Source organism: Vicia villosa, linkage group LG5, assembly GCF_029867415.1.
Source record: "Vicia villosa cultivar HV-30 ecotype Madison, WI linkage group LG5, Vvil1.0, whole genome shotgun sequence".
Taxonomy (NCBI): Eukaryota; Viridiplantae; Streptophyta; class Magnoliopsida; order Fabales; family Fabaceae; genus Vicia; species Vicia villosa.
Window position 1 is genome coordinate 32,872,518 of NC_081184.1, and position 20,883 is coordinate 32,893,400.

Consider the following 20,883-nt stretch of genomic DNA (forward strand, 5'->3'; position numbering starts at 1 on the left):
ACACCGAATCTGCAACTCGTAAACAGATCGACGACAAGAAAGAGGAGCTCCTTCAACTCGTCGGTAACCGTTACCGTGATCTCATAGACTCCGCGGACTCCATCGTCAACATGAAATCTTCATGTAATGCGATTTCCGCCAACATCACCGCAGTTCACGATCACATCCGTTCTCTTTCTCAATCTCAATCGCAAACTAAGCTCCATTCGCAGTCCCGAGCCTGGACATACGAAATTGTTTGCCGTGTGAAGTATCTCGTTGATACGCCGAAGAATATATGGGGTTGCCTTGATGAAGGTATGTTCCTCGAGGCTGCTTCCTGTTACTCGTGCGATAAACAAGTGCATCAGCAGTTGTATATTGATTCCGATGAGCATAAGATCTTGTCCAATTTTCCTCTTCTTCAGCATCAGTGGCAGATCGTTGAGAGTTTTAGGGCTCCGATCTCACAGCGGAGCCGTGACCGCTTGCTGGATCGTGGTCTCCCCATTGATGCTTATGCTGATGCCCTTGCTGCTGTAGCTGTTATTGACGAGTTTCAGTCGGAGAAGGTGTTGAACTTGTTTATAGAATCAAGGAAGTCGTGGATATCACAAGTTTTGGGTAATGCTGGTGCTGGTGATAATTCCTCTTTGGTGTTTTCTGTCTTGTGTGATGTGTTGGGAATAATTCAGGTCAATGTGGGTCAGGTGGGTGAGTTGTTTTTGCAAGAGTTGAATAATATGCCCCTTTTCTACAAGAGTCTTACAAATAATTGGGAAGAGCATTTGGCTGTCAAGTACTTCTCTGTTGAGGGTCAGCTTGAGTTTAAGGCTGTTCTCTTTGTACCCAAGAGGGCACCCTTTGACCTCTTTGACACCAAGAAGAAGCCAAACAACATCAAGCTTTATGTCCGCAGGGTCTTTATCATGGACAACTGTGAAGAGTTAATTCCTGAGTATCTTGCCTTTATTAAGGGTATTGTTGATTCTGAGGATCTTCCTCTTAACATTTCAAGAGAAACATTGCAGCGGAACAAGATCTTGAAGGTCATCCGCATGAACTTGGTGAAGAAGTGCCTTGAACTCTTCTATGAAATTGCTGAGAACAAGGAAGATTATAATCAGTTTTACGAGGCTTTCTCTAAGAATTTGAAGCTTGGTATCCATGAGAACTCTCCATTCTTGAAGAAGTTGAAGAAGAAGGATTACAAAGTGAATGATGATGAAACAACAACAGAGAGCTATTGGGAAAGCATTGATAATGAAGAACCTGAACAAATTGGTGGCAAAAAGAGGAAACCACATAGGATAGAACTTGTTGGAGTAGTATGTGATGCTTACCTTGCTGCTACTTTTGTCAATGCATTTGTTAATGTTGGGTTTGGTCAGGATAAGTTAACGATTGTTGCATTTGTTCTAAAAGTGGTGAAGCAGTGTGTGAGCACTGAAGTTGTGGAAACTGAGTATATTAGATTTGGAAGACATCATCCGTTTAAGCAATGGGATCCGGGAGTTATTTTAGAACCTTGAGGACAAGGTTCATGTGAACCCCGCGGCAATGATAGGGAGATTAATAGAATAATTGATTATTAGTTAAATGAGTTTTATTAGTATTTTTATGTATTGGGAGTATTTTATATTATGATGTTTTCTAGAATTAGTTGGGCTTTAATTAGTTATTGGGCCTTTAGTTATTATTCACTACTATTATATATGTACTCATTTAGAGATGGGAAAATTATCAATCAAATGAAAAAAGTCTTTTATTTCCTTTAATTCTATTTTGTTATTTTAGTGTTCTTCCTCTTTCCTAGTTTAAACCCTAGTTTAGAACCTTGGTAGGAATTGCTTCCTATCAGTATGTTTTATCATAATCGGTACAATTTTACTTACTAACAGATGACACAAATTTTACTGAAATATTATATTGTGTTGCAGATATTTCCGAATAATATTAAAGGACGAATCGGAAGCATAGCCACATTGGTGACCTGATTTGATGCATGACTATGCTCCTATTATGTTTACAATTTCTCGTGAGTTGGAGCTCATGTGCTAAATATATTATTTTTTAGATTTATTTATTTAAAAGAGTAATGATAAGTATTAGTATAAGATAATCATTTTTCCATTTTATTTCAAGAAACTTATATGTTTACTTTGTAATTATAATTTAATTATAATTAAATATTTTGATCTTATTTTTAAGAGAAAATTTATTTTTTAGATTTAATGAATAATCAATGTATTTTGACTATATGATGGATCATATTCATTGATATGTTTTCGGTGGTGGCAAAGGAGGATTATTGGTCTGTTTATCAAGGGGATATTGTTTGGCACAATGACCAGATGAGAAGGAAGGAAAAAGGCTGCCCTAACAACACCTGTATTCGAACCGAAATGGATACGACAAATATAATGATTCGATTATGCAATACATGTCGTGAAACCAGCCACAATCGAATAAATTGTTTCAATATCGGGTCTAGCTCTGCAACATAATTTTTTCTGTCAATTTAAATATGCATTTTATGTTTATTGTAATGAAGCAATTTCAATTTTAATTTCAATTAGACTTTCATTTCATATTCCACTAATCATTCAGATACAACTTTCTTAATGCAACCATACAAACAACAACAACAAGAAGGAAAAAAAATAAAACAACTGAATACATCATAATAACTAAGAGATTACAACCATTAAGATAATTTCAGCTAGTCCAAACATCATCATAAGAACGTCATAGTCATTTTCACGGGTTTCCATGCGCCAGATAGTGTGGCACCTCCTGTAACACCCCTTTTCTAACCTCAAATAAATAAATATTTATAGAGTATTAACATGCATATAATAAAAGGGCGTCACATGTCGTTTTCACCGCAATGAAAACCCATAACAATTATGCAAACATGCACTGATCATTCCATAACACAATTTGAATCTTCATGTTTTCATAAATATGCATATCGCATGCAGAATAAAAGTAACTTACGAAGTTTAAATGAGTATATCCCATGCTATATTCATCTACCAAATCATATAACATAATCAATCCAGAATATATATACATGTCATATGAATTCAACATTTGGCAACACAGTCATCCACATTATATCCAAAATATCAAGTCAAATACCATAAAGACAACATTATCCAAACTTTAAAACATGAGTTCAAATAAAACCCCCTAATGTTACATGACCAAAGCATTTGACTCACTACCTAATCAAAACGATAAACCAAAAGCTCCTCGGCTAAATCCTCGGACAAACTCACAACTCGTCGAAACCTGCACGGTGTCACAATGAACATCATTCAAACAGATGGGGTGAGAATTCACATCATAATGAATATATACAATATGTACAATGAATATATCATACAATAATATTATCACATCCTCACATTTCATAATTGAATAAGTTCCACAATTATTACACAAAGCGCAATTTCCAATCATTACAAAAACAATTCACATCAATTCAAGTAATCACATAACACATGCAATGAATGTGACTCAATGCATGTGGTACCATGTGAGTATTAAGCTCAACGCTTCCGATTATAAACCAGAGCCACGCTTTCGATCAGGATAAGATCAAAGCTCTCAAAATTATGAACCTTTTAGTTCACCGCTTCCGAACCACAAAGGAAGAAAGCCACGCCTATGTTTCCACACAAGGATCAAATTCACCCGCTTATGTTTCCACACAAGAATCAAAGCCACCATGAATGCATGTACAATTATCACAAGATATATGCAATTAAAATTATCCATACAATCCTAACATACCACATACCATAATAATTCACACATTAAATTATCCATCAATTGTAAAAAATACATCAAGTACTCATTCACAACGAATGCATCCAAGTAACCTACGTTCATTCACACAATTTCACGAATATCATATCACATACATATCAACAAATGTCATCCACAATTCATCGATTCATAACTCACATATACATAATTACATGTTATTCAGACAACAACATCATAATTAATTCATCAAGTGCTAACTGTTTCATTCTTATTATATAGATAATCACGTTAGCTCCCTAATACTTCGAACGACACATAAAACGGAGTTACGGATCAAAAGTTATGACATTTAGAAGTTTCAGAAAATTTTGCATAACAAGGGTCGTTTAGCGGGCTCTTAGCGCGCTAACTATAAATCCAGAAAGTTTCATCTTCGCAATCTCTCTTAGCAAGCTCGCGATTTCTGCAAAATATACACAGAACTCGCTTAGCGATCTGAGTTCGCTTAGCGAGGTAGCGATTTCTGCATTTTCTGCAGAGCACACCAGACCTGTACCAGTGCATCCAAAACCCTCTAATTACATGTATGGCTCATTTATTAGCAATTAAAGGTTTTGATCATGCATTTTACCATTGATTAACAATATAAGCATCTTAGCATCATAAATCATGTCAAAAGCACTCAAACCCTAAACCCCAAAAATCCCAATAATTAGAAAGTTATGAGAAAGAAAGAGATGAACACATATCATAATACTACACATTGCATAAGTATATAATCAAGATATTGAAGATTCTCCCCTTACTTGATTCAAAACTCCTTCCTCTTCAAGTTTCTACAAAATCCTCTTCTCTCTTATACTCTCTTCTATTCCTCTTGTTCTTACCAAAGCCAATGTTATGAAAATGAAAATGACCTAACTCTCTCTTACTATCTCTTTTCTCTAATTTGGGCTTAACTCAATTATTGTCCACCATCCTTATTTCACTAATTAGACCCAATAACATATTATCTCATTAATAACTTTATCAACCCAAATAGCACAAATACACATATAATTAAATACTCAAATAATTATTATATCACATAATAACTAAATAAATAAATAATTAATAAAAACACAAAATAAAATAATTACTAAAATAATTAAAAAAATTAGGATGTTACACCCCCCCATAAATTATTCCTCCATAAATTAAATGCATGTGTCACACAGCGTGGCGCCTCCTCTGTCTAACGATTTTTTTTTTTAAAAGTGGTTAGATTGGTAAATTTTTTGAAAGTGTGGTTATTTAGAGAATATGTTTGAAAAAATTAGTTATTTTAAAAAAAAATCATTATTTTCTTTTAAAATTAATATATATTTTTTATTAATCAAGTTTTTTTTTTAAAATATCAAACAAACTAATATTTCAAAAAAATTACCTAACTAATCATGTTTGAGGTGTTTTTCACGTAGGCGACATCCCAGTTATTTGCGAATTTGCCTGCGGATTTACCTGCAGACCAAACATTAAATATCTTCGTTGGTAAATTCGTTGGTAAATCCGCATAAATTTAAAAAAAAAAGCGCCATATGAGATAATTTTTTTGAAATATTAATTTGTTTGTTATTTCTTTTAAAAAAGTTGGTTATTAAAAAAAAATCTTAAAAAAATGTTTTTTTTTTTAAATTTATTTTTTATTTTGACTAAAAGAATCTTCTTAGAAAAAGACACATGTACTTATACGTGGACCTGTTTCTCTTTCCCCGCAGAAAAATATCCAGATGGTATGGAATCGGGTGCGGCAGCCTGTAAAGTCGATATCTCTCTGTAAATTACAAATCAAGCATCGCGCACTCACATTCGCAACACGTCACTTCTCCACAAACAAACCTTCTGATAAACCCATCCAATAACCGGTCTAATCCGGTCCATCCCGGTCCAATCCAATCCAACCCGGTTCGGTTGGGTTTTACAACTGAGTAATAATAAAGCAACCGCACCACAGCGTATAATAGCATCTCCTTCGCCACACACTATTTCATTTCCTCGATTCAATTCAGTTTCTCTCGCTCTCTCTCTACACCCTGGAACCGTGCAACGAATCTAGGTCACTTCCATCGGAAATCTCGCGGCGGAAATGACGGACTTGCCGGAGAATCGCCGGCGTTCTTCTTCCGATTCGTCGAGTTCGAGCGATAATTCGGTCAGAGTGGAGCATGATCAAGGTGCTGGGAGCGTTAGTACTAGCAAGGAAGTTGAGGAGAGTACTATCGATGTTGTTTCCAATGGAGTTTCCGTTAATAACGGTAGCAGCAGTTCTTCAACTTCAGGTTACTGAAATTCTCTTTCTCTATGTATGGATTTTGTTCTGTTTTGTTATTTGAATTTGTGAGTTTGTATAGTTAGTTGCGGTTAATTGAAAGTTGAACTGTTTCTCGTTCTTACTTTGATACGCTTTTTCTATTGTGCTTCGTTATATATATTTTATTATGTTCTATTGTGTAATATTTGTTTTAATTTAATCTGATTGTTTCAGTTTCTTAATATGTATGTTATCTGAATTTATCTAAACTTTAGATTCAATGTTCATGTTGTTCGTTTTTAAATTTATTTTTGAAAAAAGAATGGTATTCTTAAAGACAATTTCGGATGAACGGAAGTCCAACCAGAGTTGGTTATTTGATCTGATCTTATCATTCAGCTTTCATTTTTATTATTATTTTTAAATTTTGTATGTAATATTGTGCCTATGTCCATATTTTATTACACGTGCTTACTAAATTAGAACACTACCATTATTAGATATGTCCTTGGATTACACAGCATATTAACAGAAAGTTGTTGGATTAATCACATAATTTTTGCTGTCGAAGTGTGTTGGTATCATCAAATGGTTAATCCTTCACTAGGCCTTTATGTCCCCTCTTCCTTCGTCAGTGTTTGATGCACTAATGTAGTCCTCCTTTCCCCACAAAAAAAAAAAAAACACTCATCAGTTACTATCTCATACCCATGGCATGAGACATTACGGTGGTTTAGGTGGTGCGGAGAAGGCGTGTATATGTATCATTAAGGTGAATTGACTTGTTGGAGGATAGTAAAATAGTTAGTAAGTCTTCTTCATTTGGAGTATCCAAACCCAAGTTATAATTATACATGTCTAAATCTTCCATGTTAGATGAACTTTCATCATCATCCATATCCAATTTCTACCGGATGAAAAATCTTCAATATTATACTTAACTGTTTTATCCAGACTTTTCTTCTTCATGTGGAATTAACAAATGAAAAAGCAGTTAACGTATAACGAGTAGTGTTTTAAATCACAGTTCACATTTCCAATTTTAGCTGCAATATTGCAGTTTATTATTATTTGCTGCAGTGGTTTCATGGAATTTGATCCTCTATTCGAGAAAGTGCCTAATTAATTTCATTCTAAAATGTGCTCCCTTATGATCTTGACATTTCTTCCTCAACAAAACCTTGTTAGTGCTGCTACACTCATTCATGTTTTCCTGTTTTCTCCATGCTTCCCTGTGAAGAAATAAATTTATTTAAAGTAGAGAAACAGGGAGATTCAGTAGGAGGATAAGATATCCTCTTAAAAAACCAATAACAAACCAGAGGCCGAGACACATGAAAAACTCAGTAGCCAAGCAAAGCTTGTCAATGTCTTTGTATATCCAAAACTGAAAGCCACCTAACTTGATAAATATTAAATGCCCCATGTCTGCTTAGCAATTTAATATACCTTATTTTTCTCTCTGAATATTTTATTTGATACCATTGTTTTGTTTGATTTCATTGCTTATTTTTAGGTCTAACTATGGGGGTCTTGTTTTCTCCCTGTATTTAGGCATTCCAAGCAGGGGGTTGCCCAAAGTGACCACATTGCCAGTAGATATATGCCATGGAGATAAATTAGAGTCAAGTCCAAGTAATTTTAAGTTGGAAAGGTCAAAAACAGAGAGGCAGAGACATCTAAGGCCTGAGGAGGCAGCACAAATTTTTGATGACAAATGTCCTGTACATGAAAAGGTATGTTATTGTAATCAGCGATGCTTGCTAGCTTTTTGTTTTCCCCTTTTGTCTGTGAATAATATCTATATGATGGCATTGGTTCTCTAAGGCTCTGGTTGGCTCGAAAGACGGCTATATATGTTGTCATTGTAGCAGTCTTAACATTTGAAAAAAAGACAGCATAAATGCCACTGAAATTTGTAACTTTATATAGATGAAATAAAACACGAATTGAATTCTGAAGTCATTCAAGGTGAAGAATTTTAATCCTAAGACTGAACAGAATATCACAAAACACAGCATGTAGATCACTGGTAAGGCAAAAAAAACAACCATATGAAATCATCCAATATGGACCACCCCAAGACCATGCATTTTCATCTTGTTTCTTAGTTTTTGTTGCTTCTCATAAACCAGTGATGTCAGATCTATTGGAAAAAGTTGCAGGACAACCCATGTAAAGAACAGACCCCCCAGGAGAGAAGCTATCTCAACCCTAAATAGATTCCAGATTTTGGTGCTGAGTTCTTGCAGAAACTGCAGAAAGCTTAAAAGCTTAAAATATTTGTATGCTTGCCAGTAATGAAGAATATTTTGTTCCTCAAAAGAATAAAAAATTATTGTGCTATGTTTGGATGAGGGATATGGTTAGGAAAGTGAGGGGTGGGACGATGACAATCAAATCTACAACTAAATCCCTTGATTATAAAGATAAAAATCAGCAACCCTAATCATAGAGATATTTACTCAATATAATTTAATATAATATAATTTAATCTCAACAGATTTTAAGTGAACCTAACGTGTGCCAGGGAGTTTTTGGGAAATGGGGGATTTTGACAAGGTAATTTTAATGCAGAAAAAGATGTAATGCTTCGTCAATGCTTCGTCAATGGGTAATGAGACTTATAATACTGAAATAGTATCGCAGGATAAAGAAATAAGAAACATGTAGCATGCTGATCTCGAAGGTTAGTTGTGTTAGTGACATGGTAAGAGGTTCATCTTGTAAGCGAGACTATGTGGCAAGTAGTATTAGGAGGGGATCTGCTGAGCATATTAGGGGGATTATGACGGGCATATGTTGCTTGTATACGGGCATATTTTCTCCATGGGAGCTCGGAGATCTAGAAATAATTGCAGATTTTCTTTAGTATTGAATAATACAGCTATTTATGTTCTTTAGTTCTTTTTCTTGGAATTTTATCCTTCAATCAGCCATCTAGTTTCTTACCAGATTTCATGTAATGCTCAATTTCCCTATCTTTGTTACTACTTTATGAGGATTTTAAAGCAGCCATATTTGGAGGACTTTAGAGGATTAACCAATGTATTAGTGGTTTGTTTTAAAGACTGGTAGTTAACTTATACACAATCAACTTGTACCGAGAAATATTCTATTGTGTTGATATTTAAATATAGGAATATTTTGTATATATATGAATAACATAAACATATGCCATTGTAATTAATGTTGCTGAATGTACATTGATTTGTTTCTGAGCCTGTATGATAAAATTGTACTCTCACCATATTATAATTTATTTATTTTCTCACTCATAATAGACATGGTTTCTTAGAAAAAGAAATTGAAATGATTTCTTAAGATACATTATTGCTTTATCTGATCCATGTAACTTACCTTATTGAATTATTATATTATGCCATGCCTTACTTTTCTTTTTTATGTTTCTATTGACTATCATCTTTATTTTTGCTTTTAATCCCGCGGTTTAAACTTCAGTTAACATTTACAACTGTGCAGCTTAGATTGTTGAACAGAATAGCTACTGTAAAAGATGACGGAACTGTAGAATTTGAGGTTCCAATAGATGTTGAAACTGAAGCTCTTGGTGCTAGATCCACTCATGTAAATAATGTTATTGATGATTCACTTGGTACAACAGACCTTGATTACATTCCTCCATTGAATATAGTGATGCTTATTGTTGGTACAAGAGGAGATGTACAGCCATTTGTTGCAATCGGAAAACGCTTGCAGGTATAGTAATGATGCTTATTATATTTTTGGCTGTATCTTTATTTAGCTTGGAGCTCCCATTTTGTCCTACAAAAGTTGTTACTGATACCACTATTCTATTTTTATTGAATGAATACATTGTTTTTAACAATTCTATTCAAGGTATATTTGTATACGAATTTGAGGCCCTTATTCAAATTTACATGCAGGATTATGGTCATCGTGTTAGATTAGCAACTCATTCCAATTTTAAGGAGTTTGTTTTGACGGCTGGGTTGGAGTTTTATCCGTTAGGGGGCGATCCAAAAGTCCTTGCTGGATGTATGTACTACGTGTTCAACTGCAGTTTCTTTTTCTGTTGTTTTAATGCATGTTTTCTTAGTTTCTTCTGTCCCATAATACTTTCCAATGCGTTTTATTTGGGAAAGTGGCAGGGGAAGAAACTTGCAACTTTTAAAATTTCATAGTTAGAAATGATAACTCCAGTGCTTAAGCAAATAAATAAGTCGGTTATTCTTCATCTACTCATTGCACATTCTTAACCATTAAGTTACTGAAAACAGTTGGAAATATGTCTTAAATCACTTCAAAATGTGTTGTGTCATGGATAAACTATTTACTAAGTTCAGACCATGACATTTATTATCGTCCTTTCTACAACTGCGTTATAGGTTTTTACTTTGACTTTTTATGTCGGTGCAGATATGGTTAAAAATAAGGGCTTTCTGCCATCAGGACCCTCTGACATACCTACTCAGAGAAATCAAATGAAAGAAATTATTAACTCTCTGCTTCCTGCTTGTAAAGAACCTGATATTGATTCTGGTGTCCCCTTTAAAGCAGAGGCAATCATTGCCAACCCCCCAGCATATGGTATGCTTGCTTGTTACTTACATTTTTTATGATATGGTTCATTAAATTTGTGCAATTTTATTTAGTAACGATTCAATGTGCAATAAAAAAATCCGATGGTACTATGGAATATGGGAACAGAACCAACTCCAGTTATTGCCGAAATTGGGCCATGTGCAATTTTAGTTTTTCTGTTGCTTATACAAGGACTGATTTAGGATAATCTATCATGTGATCAGTTGCATGCTATATTAAATGACTCATGGAGTCTGTGGATTCAGTTTGGTACTAAGAAGGGCCATGGTCAAGTACCATTTTATTTTTGGGGAAGGATAGTTGTTTCAAGGTTGTGTGCTATGTCCATCCAGATGCCATACTTTTCACCAATTATCCAGTGTCAATTTTATAGGCCAGCCATTCAAATTAGTTCTTTCCATTGGGATTGTGAATGATGAGTTGCACAACGGAATTTTGAAATAGGGCCTCATTTAAAACACAATGGATGTTTGGGTTGGTTTCTCTGAAAAGTGCTGTGAATGTTGTTGTCATTTTGTCGACTGGTTTGGGGTTACCCTACATAACGGTTTCTAAATCAAAGTAATGCCTGTTACCAAATACAGTTGGATAGGAAATACTAACTAAGATGCTAGAAAAGAAAAATACAAAGGGAATAAAGATGCCAACATTACAATTTAAATCAGATAATTCAGATCTTAATATATTCAAATTATTTCTTTTACACAATTTTTTCATGATAAAACATTTTGTCATTTCTCTATCTAAATTTTGAATTACTGTTTCTGATAATGTCATCCTTTCACATTTCTTGCTGGTTGATTCTATTTTTCTACTTTTATGATGACAATGGAAGATAATACTCTTAATGCATATCATTGTTTTTGCTGCTGACACTGTTATGCTTTTAAAATAGGGCATACCCATGTTGCAGAGGCCCTAAAAATTCCAATTCATATTTTTTTCACAATGCCTTGGACGTAAGTTTCATCTTGATGATATTATCATACTCTTCCATATTTCTCTAGTCTTCTGTTTACTATTTTTTCTTTTACTTTAAAAGTTGGTCATTTCTTGTAGTTTCCCTTGTGATTGAAGTGCATTATATGTGTTTTATCTTTTTCACCCAGGCCAACAACTGAATTTCCTCATCCTTTGTCTCGTGTGAAGCAACAAGCTGGTTATAGGGTGAGTTCATTAATCAAATCTGGTATTTATCATCCACCAAATTTGTTGCAACTATGTTTGAGACTTAATATTGATCATTCATAACTTTTCAGCTTTCATATCAAATAGTTGACTCATTAATTTGGCTTGGAATACGAGACATGATTAATGATCTGAGGAAGAAAAAGTTGAAGCTACGTCCTGTCACCTATTTAAGCGGCTCACAAGGTTCTGAAACTGATATTCCTCATGCATATATATGGAGTCCGCACCTTGTTCCTAAACCAAAAGGTGGATACTTTAGATCATAATCTTTATATTTTGTATATTTTCAATGCAATTATTCAGATCATTCTACCAAGGATTAAATCTATTATTTTTTATTTGCAGATTGGGGACCGAAAATTGATGTAGTAGGATTTTGCTTTCTTGATCTAGCATCAAACTTCGAACCTCCGGAGTCCCTTGTAAAATGGCTTGAAGACGGTGACAAGCCGATTTACATAGGGTTTGGCAGCCTGGTGAGTTTAACTATTTGAATCATACATTTTATCTTATCGGCAATATCTCTCTATATGATAATGTTAGATGTAGGAACCTTCGGAACCAGTGCAGTAAATAGCGCCATATAACAGCGTACCAGAGCGATTCTGGCTGCTACAGGATACATAGTAGTAGAGTGATTTGGCGTAGCTAACACAACTTAACATGAGATCGAAAATTCCAAAATGCCCTTGAGAATAAACAAATATCAGGGCTTTTGGTTAGGGTATGAAAGTCACAATTTGGTTAGGGTATGTCAGTCACAACTAATTGCTTACTATGTTGCGGTGAAGATAGCTTGACATTCAAATGATCAATTTTGCAAATCATTCTTGTACAGCTTAACTCATTCTCCAAATAGAGTGAACAACAGAAATTAAAAGTGCTCTTGTATGCTGCAATGAAGGTAGCTTGGCATTTATATGATCACTTTTGCAAATCATTCTTGTATAGCTTAACTCGTCCTCCAAATAGAGTGACTTGCCTTGAATGATTAAATTTGGAAATTCAAAGCACCTTCTTAGTTGAGGTCTTTTTTTGCCTTGACTTTGATTGAATAATTTGATGCAGACTCGAAGTCTTAAAAAAAGGGCATCTCCACTGAAACTTGTGTTATGTTTACAAGCAATCTTTAGTCTGTTATACTTATACATACATATACTTTTCACTGTTAGCTTGTTAACTGCTTATGCAAGTTTGTTGTTTTTTGGGCTATATTGGGTTGTCCTAACTACCTGGAAACCTTTTTGTAAATAAGATTTATAAGGTTTGGAAAGAAGAGGTTAGGATTCTGTGGAACTGTCCTACGTTCACTATTTTCTGGTCTTTTTGGTTAGAGGAGAATGCTTAGATTTTTCAGGTTGTTTAGATGTTTTAAGCATTATTATGGGATGGAGTAAAGATCCTTGCATCTCTTCTCTTTGATTCTTGGCTCATGGTCTCTCAACTCAAAGGGGATTTTCGTTTAAGACGGCCATCCAAATTGTGCTTTGCAACTGTAGTTTTCATGAGTTTGTTTGATGGTTCTTAGAAATTTGCTTTAGTTATAGTTTTCTTGTCGAGGATATCCTCTCCTTCGTATATCTCTAGCACAATTTCTTTTTTATATAAAACAATTGATTTCTCCATACTTTTTCATCTCATGGATTTCTATCTCTCTTACCACTCTCTCTTTATATATACTTATATCTCATTTCTGTTACAGCCGGTCCAAGATCCAAAAAAGATGACACAAATAATTGTAGAAGCACTGGAGACCACAGGTCAGAGGGGCATCATCAATAAAGGATGGGGAGGTCTTGGGAATTGTAAGGATACTGCTTATTCAAGCTTTCAGTTGAATAGTTCATTAGTTTTTTTGTTTCTTTAACAAAATGTTCTTTCCCAGTGACAGAACCAAAGGACTCTATATACTTGTTGGATAATATTCCTCATGATTGGTTATTTTTACACTGCAAAGCAGTGGTAAGATCATCTAATTCAATACTTAGTTCAGCATTTTATTAAATGTAAAAACCACATTAAAATAACAACAAATATAATAGTTATATCAAATTATTAAATTTTGCTATCTAAATTTTTGGTTGCATTTATTTAGCTCTGCAAATTCTAATTGTTTTACCATGTTTTTGCAGGTGCATCATGGAGGAGCAGGAACAACAGCTGCAGGGTTGAAAGCTGCTGTAAGAAATTAATACCTTTTCTAATCCTTAGTAAATTTCATATCATTTGGATTTGTTTTTAATAACTTATATTTTTTGTGGCAGTGCCCAACAACCATAGTTCCTTTTTTTGGCGATCAACCCTTTTGGGGTGAGAGAGTGCATGATAGAGGAGTCGGTCCTCCACCTATCCCAGTTGACGAGTTTTCTCTTCCTAAGTTGATTGATGCCATAAATTTTATGCTAGATCCCAAGGTAAATAAAAAAAATAATTTCCTTAAACCTTTATTAGCCAAATGAAATGAACTTGCTTCTTTCAGAAGCACATGCTTTGATTTAATTCTTGTTTGTACTACTTCCAGGTAAAGGATCACGCAATTGAACTTGCCAAGGCCATGGAAAATGAGGACGGGGTAACTGGAGCAGTGAAAGCATTTTTTAAGCAGCTTCCTCAAAAGAAACCCGAGACTGATACAGAGCCTTCTTCATCTAAAATTTTCTCTTTAAGTAGATGTTTTGGTTGTTCCTGATCCAATGCAAGCTGATCAACCCCAGCCTTTTCTCAATCTATATGTACATCCCAATTATATATGTTACTGCATCAACGAGATGTGCTCAACTTGTTAGTTGTCACAGTCACGTGATTGCATAGTTCTGTGCATGCTTCTCTATTCTGTGTAAGCTTTAATATGTATATGTAAATTTTCTGTTGTGTTTAATATTATTGACTCTCTTGGTGCCTAGGTAACGGTTTTGTTCTTTTTCTCTTTTGTACAAGGCAAATATATCAAACATATACATGGTCTAATTTCGAAGTATGGAGTTATGATGCAAAATATTGACCAGCTATATTATTTGTATAAACAAATGAGCTGGCTAAACTAAGATTCTAGATTGTTAAATGTGTGGTACTTTTGAGGTATATTTCAGGCCGGTTTAAGAATTAAGCAGCCTAAACTAAGATTCTAGATAAAAAAATCAATCAATCAGTTTCAATTAAAAAAACATAGATCCTAACCAATTTGTCTAGTCGCTCCATGCTCTGAAAACGAAGTTTCTATCTTAAATTCAAAACAATAGCAGTCATTAACTTGAAAAAAGTGTAATACTTTGAATAAAAAAACAAAATCAAATAATGTGTTCCTTTCTAGAATTGACGACTTTCTTCATTTCAGATGAGCATTTGACATTTTCTTTTTTCTGTTTCCATTCCTCTCAGCCCCCAAATTTGACAACTTCTCTTCATATCTCTCTCCATTATATTTCTTCATCATTTCTCATTTTTGTTAAAAAAAACAAAAACTTGTTACAGAGAGTTTTGATCGTTGATATTCGATGGGACAACAGTCTTTGATTTACAGTTTCGTTGCTCGTGGCACGTTGATCATAGCAGAACACAGTGACTTCACAGGAAACTTCACCACCATAGCTTTGCAGTGTCTTCAAAAACTCCCTGCTTCTAACAACAGGTTCACTTACAATTGCGACGGTCACACCTTCAACTTCCTCGTCGATAATGGATTCAGTAATTAATAATCTCTTTTTTTATTGATATATTGTTTTTTTTGTTGATTTAGTTATATGATTAATTGATTTTTGTAGGTTACTGTGTTGTGGCCGTGGAGTCTGTTGGTAGACAAATTCCAATAGCTTTTCTTGAACGTATTAAGGATGATTTTAACAAAAGATATGGTGGAGGAAGAGCTGCAACAGCAACTGCTAAAAGTCTTAACAAAGAATTCGGGTATTTAATTATGTTCTATTATCTCGATGTTCAAAGTTTATTTATGTTTTAAATAATTCCGGTCCATACAGGTGAATTAACCACAATTTGTTCCTTTATACGTTTGCTCTCTATAATACTTATGATATATATGCTTTAGCCCAAAGTTGAAGGAACATATGCAATATTGTGTGGATCATCAGGAAGAAGTTAGCAAACTTGCTAAAGTCAAAGCTCAAGTTTCTGAAGTCAAAGGAGTTATGATGGAAAATATTGACAAGGTATTATATTAGTTGTATTTATAGATATACACACTTCAGATTGAAGACGTGTATGGTGTCTGAATGTGTATGCGTTGGTGCTTAATAGTTGTTGATTGTCTATGAACTTTTGGAATTCCATTTAAAATGTGGAAAGTTATAATATCATTATACCTTATGTGCAGGTTATTGATCGGGGAGAGAAGATTGAAGTTTTGGTGGATAAGACGGAAAACCTTCATTCTCAGGTTAGATGCTTTATTTTATTGTTTGTTTTCAATCACATCAGTGAAACTACCCGTTTTATATATGTGAAATCGAATAAGGAGATGATTATGGAAAATATATTGTTTTTATATATGTTTAATTAATTAATCTCATTCGTAGTTTAGCACGAGTAGTTTAGTTTATGTGCGGAGTTTGTGAGTGTTGTAATTAAACTTCACCGATGTATAGTGCAATACACATGGAGTGTGCGAGTATTGTAAAACTTGAACTACGAAATTTGATTCAAACCCTAGTATTTGATTAATTAGTTATCAATTATTTATAATCATGGTTAATCTTTGCAGGCACAAGATTTTAGGCATCATGGAACCCAATTGAGGAGAAAGATGTGGTATCAAAACATGAAGATCAAGCTCATAGTTCTTGCTATCATAATTGCATTGATTTTAATTATTGTTCTTTCTGTGTGCCATGGCTTCAGTTGTTAAATATTGTCACTACATTTTGAGTTGTTAAATATTCTGATTATTGAAACTTTTTGATTTGTTTATTAGACATTGAATGTCTTCATGTAAAAACAGTTAGGAAGGGAAATGAATAAGGTTTGGTAGGATGTTTTTCACTTCTTTTGTTTCTCTATAAACTTGATTATTTCATTTATGGAATTGTATATCATTTTTAATACTATCATTTGCAAGCCACCTTAGCTTCTTATAACTATATGTGACATTATTTTTCTTAGACTTAAACCCACTATAAGTCTCAAGAGAACCATATGATTTCAAATCTTTGTTGTAACACTTGTCGACACACAAATAATCCATAGAACTGGCGTGAATAAGCTAAACCATGATTTATCAATGCATTACATATTCCTAACTAATAAAAAATGCAACAAAGCACATGTCTTAAAATAGACTAAGAAAAAATGATTAACTGTTTTCACAACACCATAACCACTCAAATAAACTTGAGAAGTCACCTTCAAAATACTGCATTTAACCAAGCTATCATTGTGTATTGTTATTTGAATATAATTTATTTAAGCATTTGATATAATAATGTATACTAAGAATTTGAGTAATAAACACATAAACTTTGAGAAATTTGATGACAATGTGCATGAAGATGGCACTCAAGATAGTATCATCAAGTGAAAAATACGAAAGATCAATCAAGTTCGGTAAAACTACGAAGCTCGAAGTATGGGTAAGAGAAGACCAAAAGAGTAAGCGAGTATAAAATCAATAATCTATGTTTTACTAAAGTTGATATGTTAGAAAAATTTTATATTAAAAAGTTGTAGGACAAACAAGTTAAGTTTTATTGGATGTGCATGATAATTCAAACATTTTGTATAAGTTTCTGGGAGCAATTTGATGTGAACAGATTAAAAAAAAGCACTTTTGGAACTGTTATTTTCAAGGGCGTAACCGGTTACGTGAAAAGGCGTAATCGGTTACAGAAGGAGTTTTCAGTTATTTTTTTCTATTATGCATAGGCGTAATCGGTTACGGCCTTTGGCGTAACCGATTATGAGCCCGAGTTTGGACTGTTTAACTTATTTTTTAAGTTGTTTTGTATTTCACTTGTTTTATATAGCTTGTATAAATATCTCTCAATTGTAACATTGTTGTTAATGCCAAATTCACATCCCATCTCAATTACTCTCTCTCTCTCTCTCTCTATTATTTTTTCACATCCTCTTCTTCAATTACTCACTTTTCTCCATTGATTAACCAACATAGTTTGTGTATGTTCCAATATTTGGCATCAAGAGCCTGATTCTGATCCATAATCCGTTGCAAAGATGACTACCGTCTCCAATGATCGATTTCCCACCAATTTTCCAACCCTTGATACGAAGAACTATGATAAATGGTGCAAACAGAGGAAGATATTGTTTGACTATCAAGATGTTCTTGAAGTGGTTAACAATGGAGTTACTTTACTTGGGGGCAGAAGCTACAGATGATCAGAAGGCTACACACAAGGATGAAAAGAAGAAAGATTACAAGACACTTCTTGATTCATTCTTGTGTTGATGGTGACAACTTTAAAAAAGTTGGTGATTGCAATTCAGCGATGCAATCTTGGGAGATCTTGAAGAAAGCTTGTGAAGGGGTTGATAAAGAAAAGGTGATGATGTTACAAACTCACAAGTGATAGTTCGAATTGGTTCAAATGGAAGAGAAGGAGACAATTAATGCGCATTACGCGATTAGTGAATCAAATTAAGTCACGCGGAGAAAATGTTTTTGGAGCAAAATGTTGTGTCGAAGATAAGATTCGACAACATTGTAGTGACAATCGAAGAATCAAAGGACTTTTCAACATTGAGCAAAAAGGAGCTTCAAATTTCTCTTGAGGCTCATGAACAAAGGATGGATGAAAGGGAAAATGATAAAGCTTAAGCATCAAACTCATAAAGACAAGAAATCCACACAAAAGAAAACTCTCAAACAAATCCTAACGGTCGTCAATATCCAAAATGCTTGTCACTGGGTTTTGGGACAACGACAATCAGTTCCTCATCAAGATGACAAACGTCATTTTTTCCAGAGGCATGAGGGTCAGCCTGTCATAGTGGTGACGACCGTCACGGCGCACCAGATGTGTTTTTTTTGTGTGTGCATAAAATGCAGAATAAACCCCCAAACCCTCAATTTCTCTACTTCTAAGCATCATACATAAAATACATAGCACAATAACAAATTTATCAGAATTAAAACATGCATTCCACACATATAACATGCATTCATAAGTTTAAGCATCAAACTCATAAAGACAAGAAATCCACACAAAAGAAAACTCATGAAAATCCTAATTTTTCCCAATCATGCTAAATCCGAAAAAAAATTAGATTTAAAGACCCCACTGTTTAAGAACCCCGCCTTTGAGTTAACAGAACCTCCTGGAATCTAAATAATGGAGGGGATATTGTTGAAAAGCTTTGAATCGTCTTCTTTCTTTAAGCTTCAAGAATGTATGCAATCTCCTTCTTTTACTCTTTCTTTCTTCTTTCCATGTTCCTTTTTCATCCCAAAAGATAATGAGAAACAAGTAAAAGAACTAGTAAGAGGGCTGGCTCCTCATGGAAAAGGACCATTTTCCCTCCAACTAAGTCCAATTTATTAGTTTTCTAGTAGTCCAAAACTAACCAATTCCTTAAAATTTCAATCTACTAGAAATGAGGTTCCAAGTGAAAATGACAAATGTGTGCTTCAATTACCATGTATTCAAAAAAAAATCTAGTAATTAAATACTAAGCATCTGTGTTACATTTTCCCCCAAATTGAAGTTTGTTCTCAAATTTCTTTTATCATCAAGGTGGAAAATACTTTTACATGTACTACTCCAGCTAATGTGGCTTCACTTAGTTACGACTCTTCCACCACTTTCTAAAGTGTCCTTCATCGAACACACAACTCTCAAAGTTGGAATAAAGTTGGTTTGTACCATATCCTTTAGGTTTTGATTATAACAAAGTATTTAAAGAACAATTGAATATGCTAATGTTTGTTCAACTGTGCAAGAACATATACTGTAATTTTGATTCAAAGACAGTTCAGATACTACGTTAAACATCCAAAGAAAAGTTTAAAGTTGTAGATTCTGAAGAATCAGCCTCTAAAGAGGTCGACTTTTGAATACCACAGTCTGAAGAATAGTCAGATCCTAGACTCTGATCAAGTCAACCTCTAAAGACTCGGAGTTTGAAGGACCAGAAACTAAGACTCATCTTCTGAAGACTCGGAACCTGAAGTAGTCAAAGATCAAGGATCAAAAAACTCTAATAGGTCACTATCAGACTCCAAAGACATTTTGTCTTCTTCTGATCACGTGAAAACTTAACATAAAATATGCAGAAAACAGAAGGAATGCAACTGATAATTTCTCTTGTAGCAAAGGAATTTCAAATGGTCCTTCATCGACATTAACCATACTTTTTTATGTATGACAATACTTTGTAATCTTTTACGAGAAGAGTGTTCTCATCTTCTATCATATCACACATCTCATGCTGGAACATATATAATTTTGAATCTTATCTTTCATATATTAAATATCATCTTCATTAATTAACAGAGTAAGGTCAACATAATCACTAGAACAATCATTATCATTATCAAAATTATATATATATATATATATATATATATATATATATATATATATATATATATATATATATATATATATATATATATATATATATATATATATATATATATATATATATATATATATATATATATATATATATATATATATATATATATATATATATATATATATATATATATATATATATTGCGTTATGCTCAACCTAATCCCCTCATGCTCTCTATAGTTTATTTATATATTTATTTAATAATATTAATCGTGGTACTCCAAATGATAAGTGGTAGCTTTGAAGTGCCAACGTTGATTGAGATACTCCTTTTTTTTTTTTCACTTCAATTTTTCTTTTAAAAATCTCAATGATGTTTTAAATATTAAAATTTAACCTATATAATTTAAGTCAGTCAAACGAAAAAATTATTTAAAAAATTGAGGAAAAATTATACATAAAACGGGAGATAAATGTTGCTTGATAAATGTGTCTACATTTTTCTCTAAATATTAAAATAGTTTTATATTATATTTTCAACATGTTATCAATAGATATCAATAAATGTTTTTTCT

At 33.6% G+C, this 20,883-nt stretch overlaps 2 protein-coding genes across 2 annotated transcripts; both read left to right on the top strand.

Annotated features, from left to right (window-relative positions):
• Positions 1-5,563: 5,563 nt before the first annotated feature.
• On the top strand, positions 5,564-14,618 carry LOC131601538 (sterol 3-beta-glucosyltransferase UGT80A2-like). The gene is made up of 14 exons (XM_058873389.1): positions 5,564-6,074; positions 7,601-7,782; positions 9,530-9,766; positions 9,955-10,066; positions 10,448-10,618; positions 11,529-11,592; positions 11,743-11,800; positions 11,893-12,070; positions 12,170-12,300; positions 13,527-13,629; positions 13,710-13,786; positions 13,957-14,004; positions 14,089-14,238; positions 14,346-14,618. The coding sequence occupies exons 1-14, from the start codon at positions 5,882-5,884 to the stop codon at positions 14,511-14,513; spliced, it is 1,872 nt and encodes a 623-aa protein (XP_058729372.1). The 5' UTR covers positions 5,564-5,881; the 3' UTR covers positions 14,514-14,618.
• A 171-nt stretch (positions 14,619-14,789) lies between these two features.
• Positions 14,790-16,804, top strand: LOC131601540 (vesicle-associated membrane protein 721). Its single transcript, XM_058873391.1, has 5 exons — positions 14,790-15,508; positions 15,586-15,727; positions 15,867-15,987; positions 16,152-16,214; positions 16,539-16,804. The coding sequence occupies exons 1-5, from the start codon at positions 15,319-15,321 to the stop codon at positions 16,680-16,682; spliced, it is 660 nt and encodes a 219-aa protein (XP_058729374.1). The 5' UTR covers positions 14,790-15,318; the 3' UTR covers positions 16,683-16,804.
• The last annotated feature ends 4,079 nt before the right edge of the window (positions 16,805-20,883 follow it).

Bases quoted from the DNA above. Each gene is read 5' to 3' on its own strand.
- LOC131601540 (XM_058873391.1), top strand. From the start codon at position 15,319: ATGGGACAACAGTCTTTGATTTACAGTTTCGTTGCTCGTGGCACGTTG. The intron at 15,728-15,866 runs GTATTTAATTAT...TATATGCTTTAG, and splicing joins AGTCTTAACAAAGAATTCGG to CCCAAAGTTGAAGGAACATA. The intron at 16,215-16,538 runs GTTAGATGCTTT...TAATCTTTGCAG, and splicing joins CGGAAAACCTTCATTCTCAG to GCACAAGATTTTAGGCATCA.
- LOC131601538 (XM_058873389.1), top strand. From the start codon at position 5,882: ATGACGGACTTGCCGGAGAATCGCCGGCGTTCTTCTTCCGATTCGTCG. The intron at 11,593-11,742 runs GTAAGTTTCATC...TTTTTCACCCAG, and splicing joins TTTTTCACAATGCCTTGGAC to GCCAACAACTGAATTTCCTC. The intron at 12,071-12,169 runs GTGGATACTTTA...TTTTATTTGCAG, and splicing joins CCTTGTTCCTAAACCAAAAG to ATTGGGGACCGAAAATTGAT.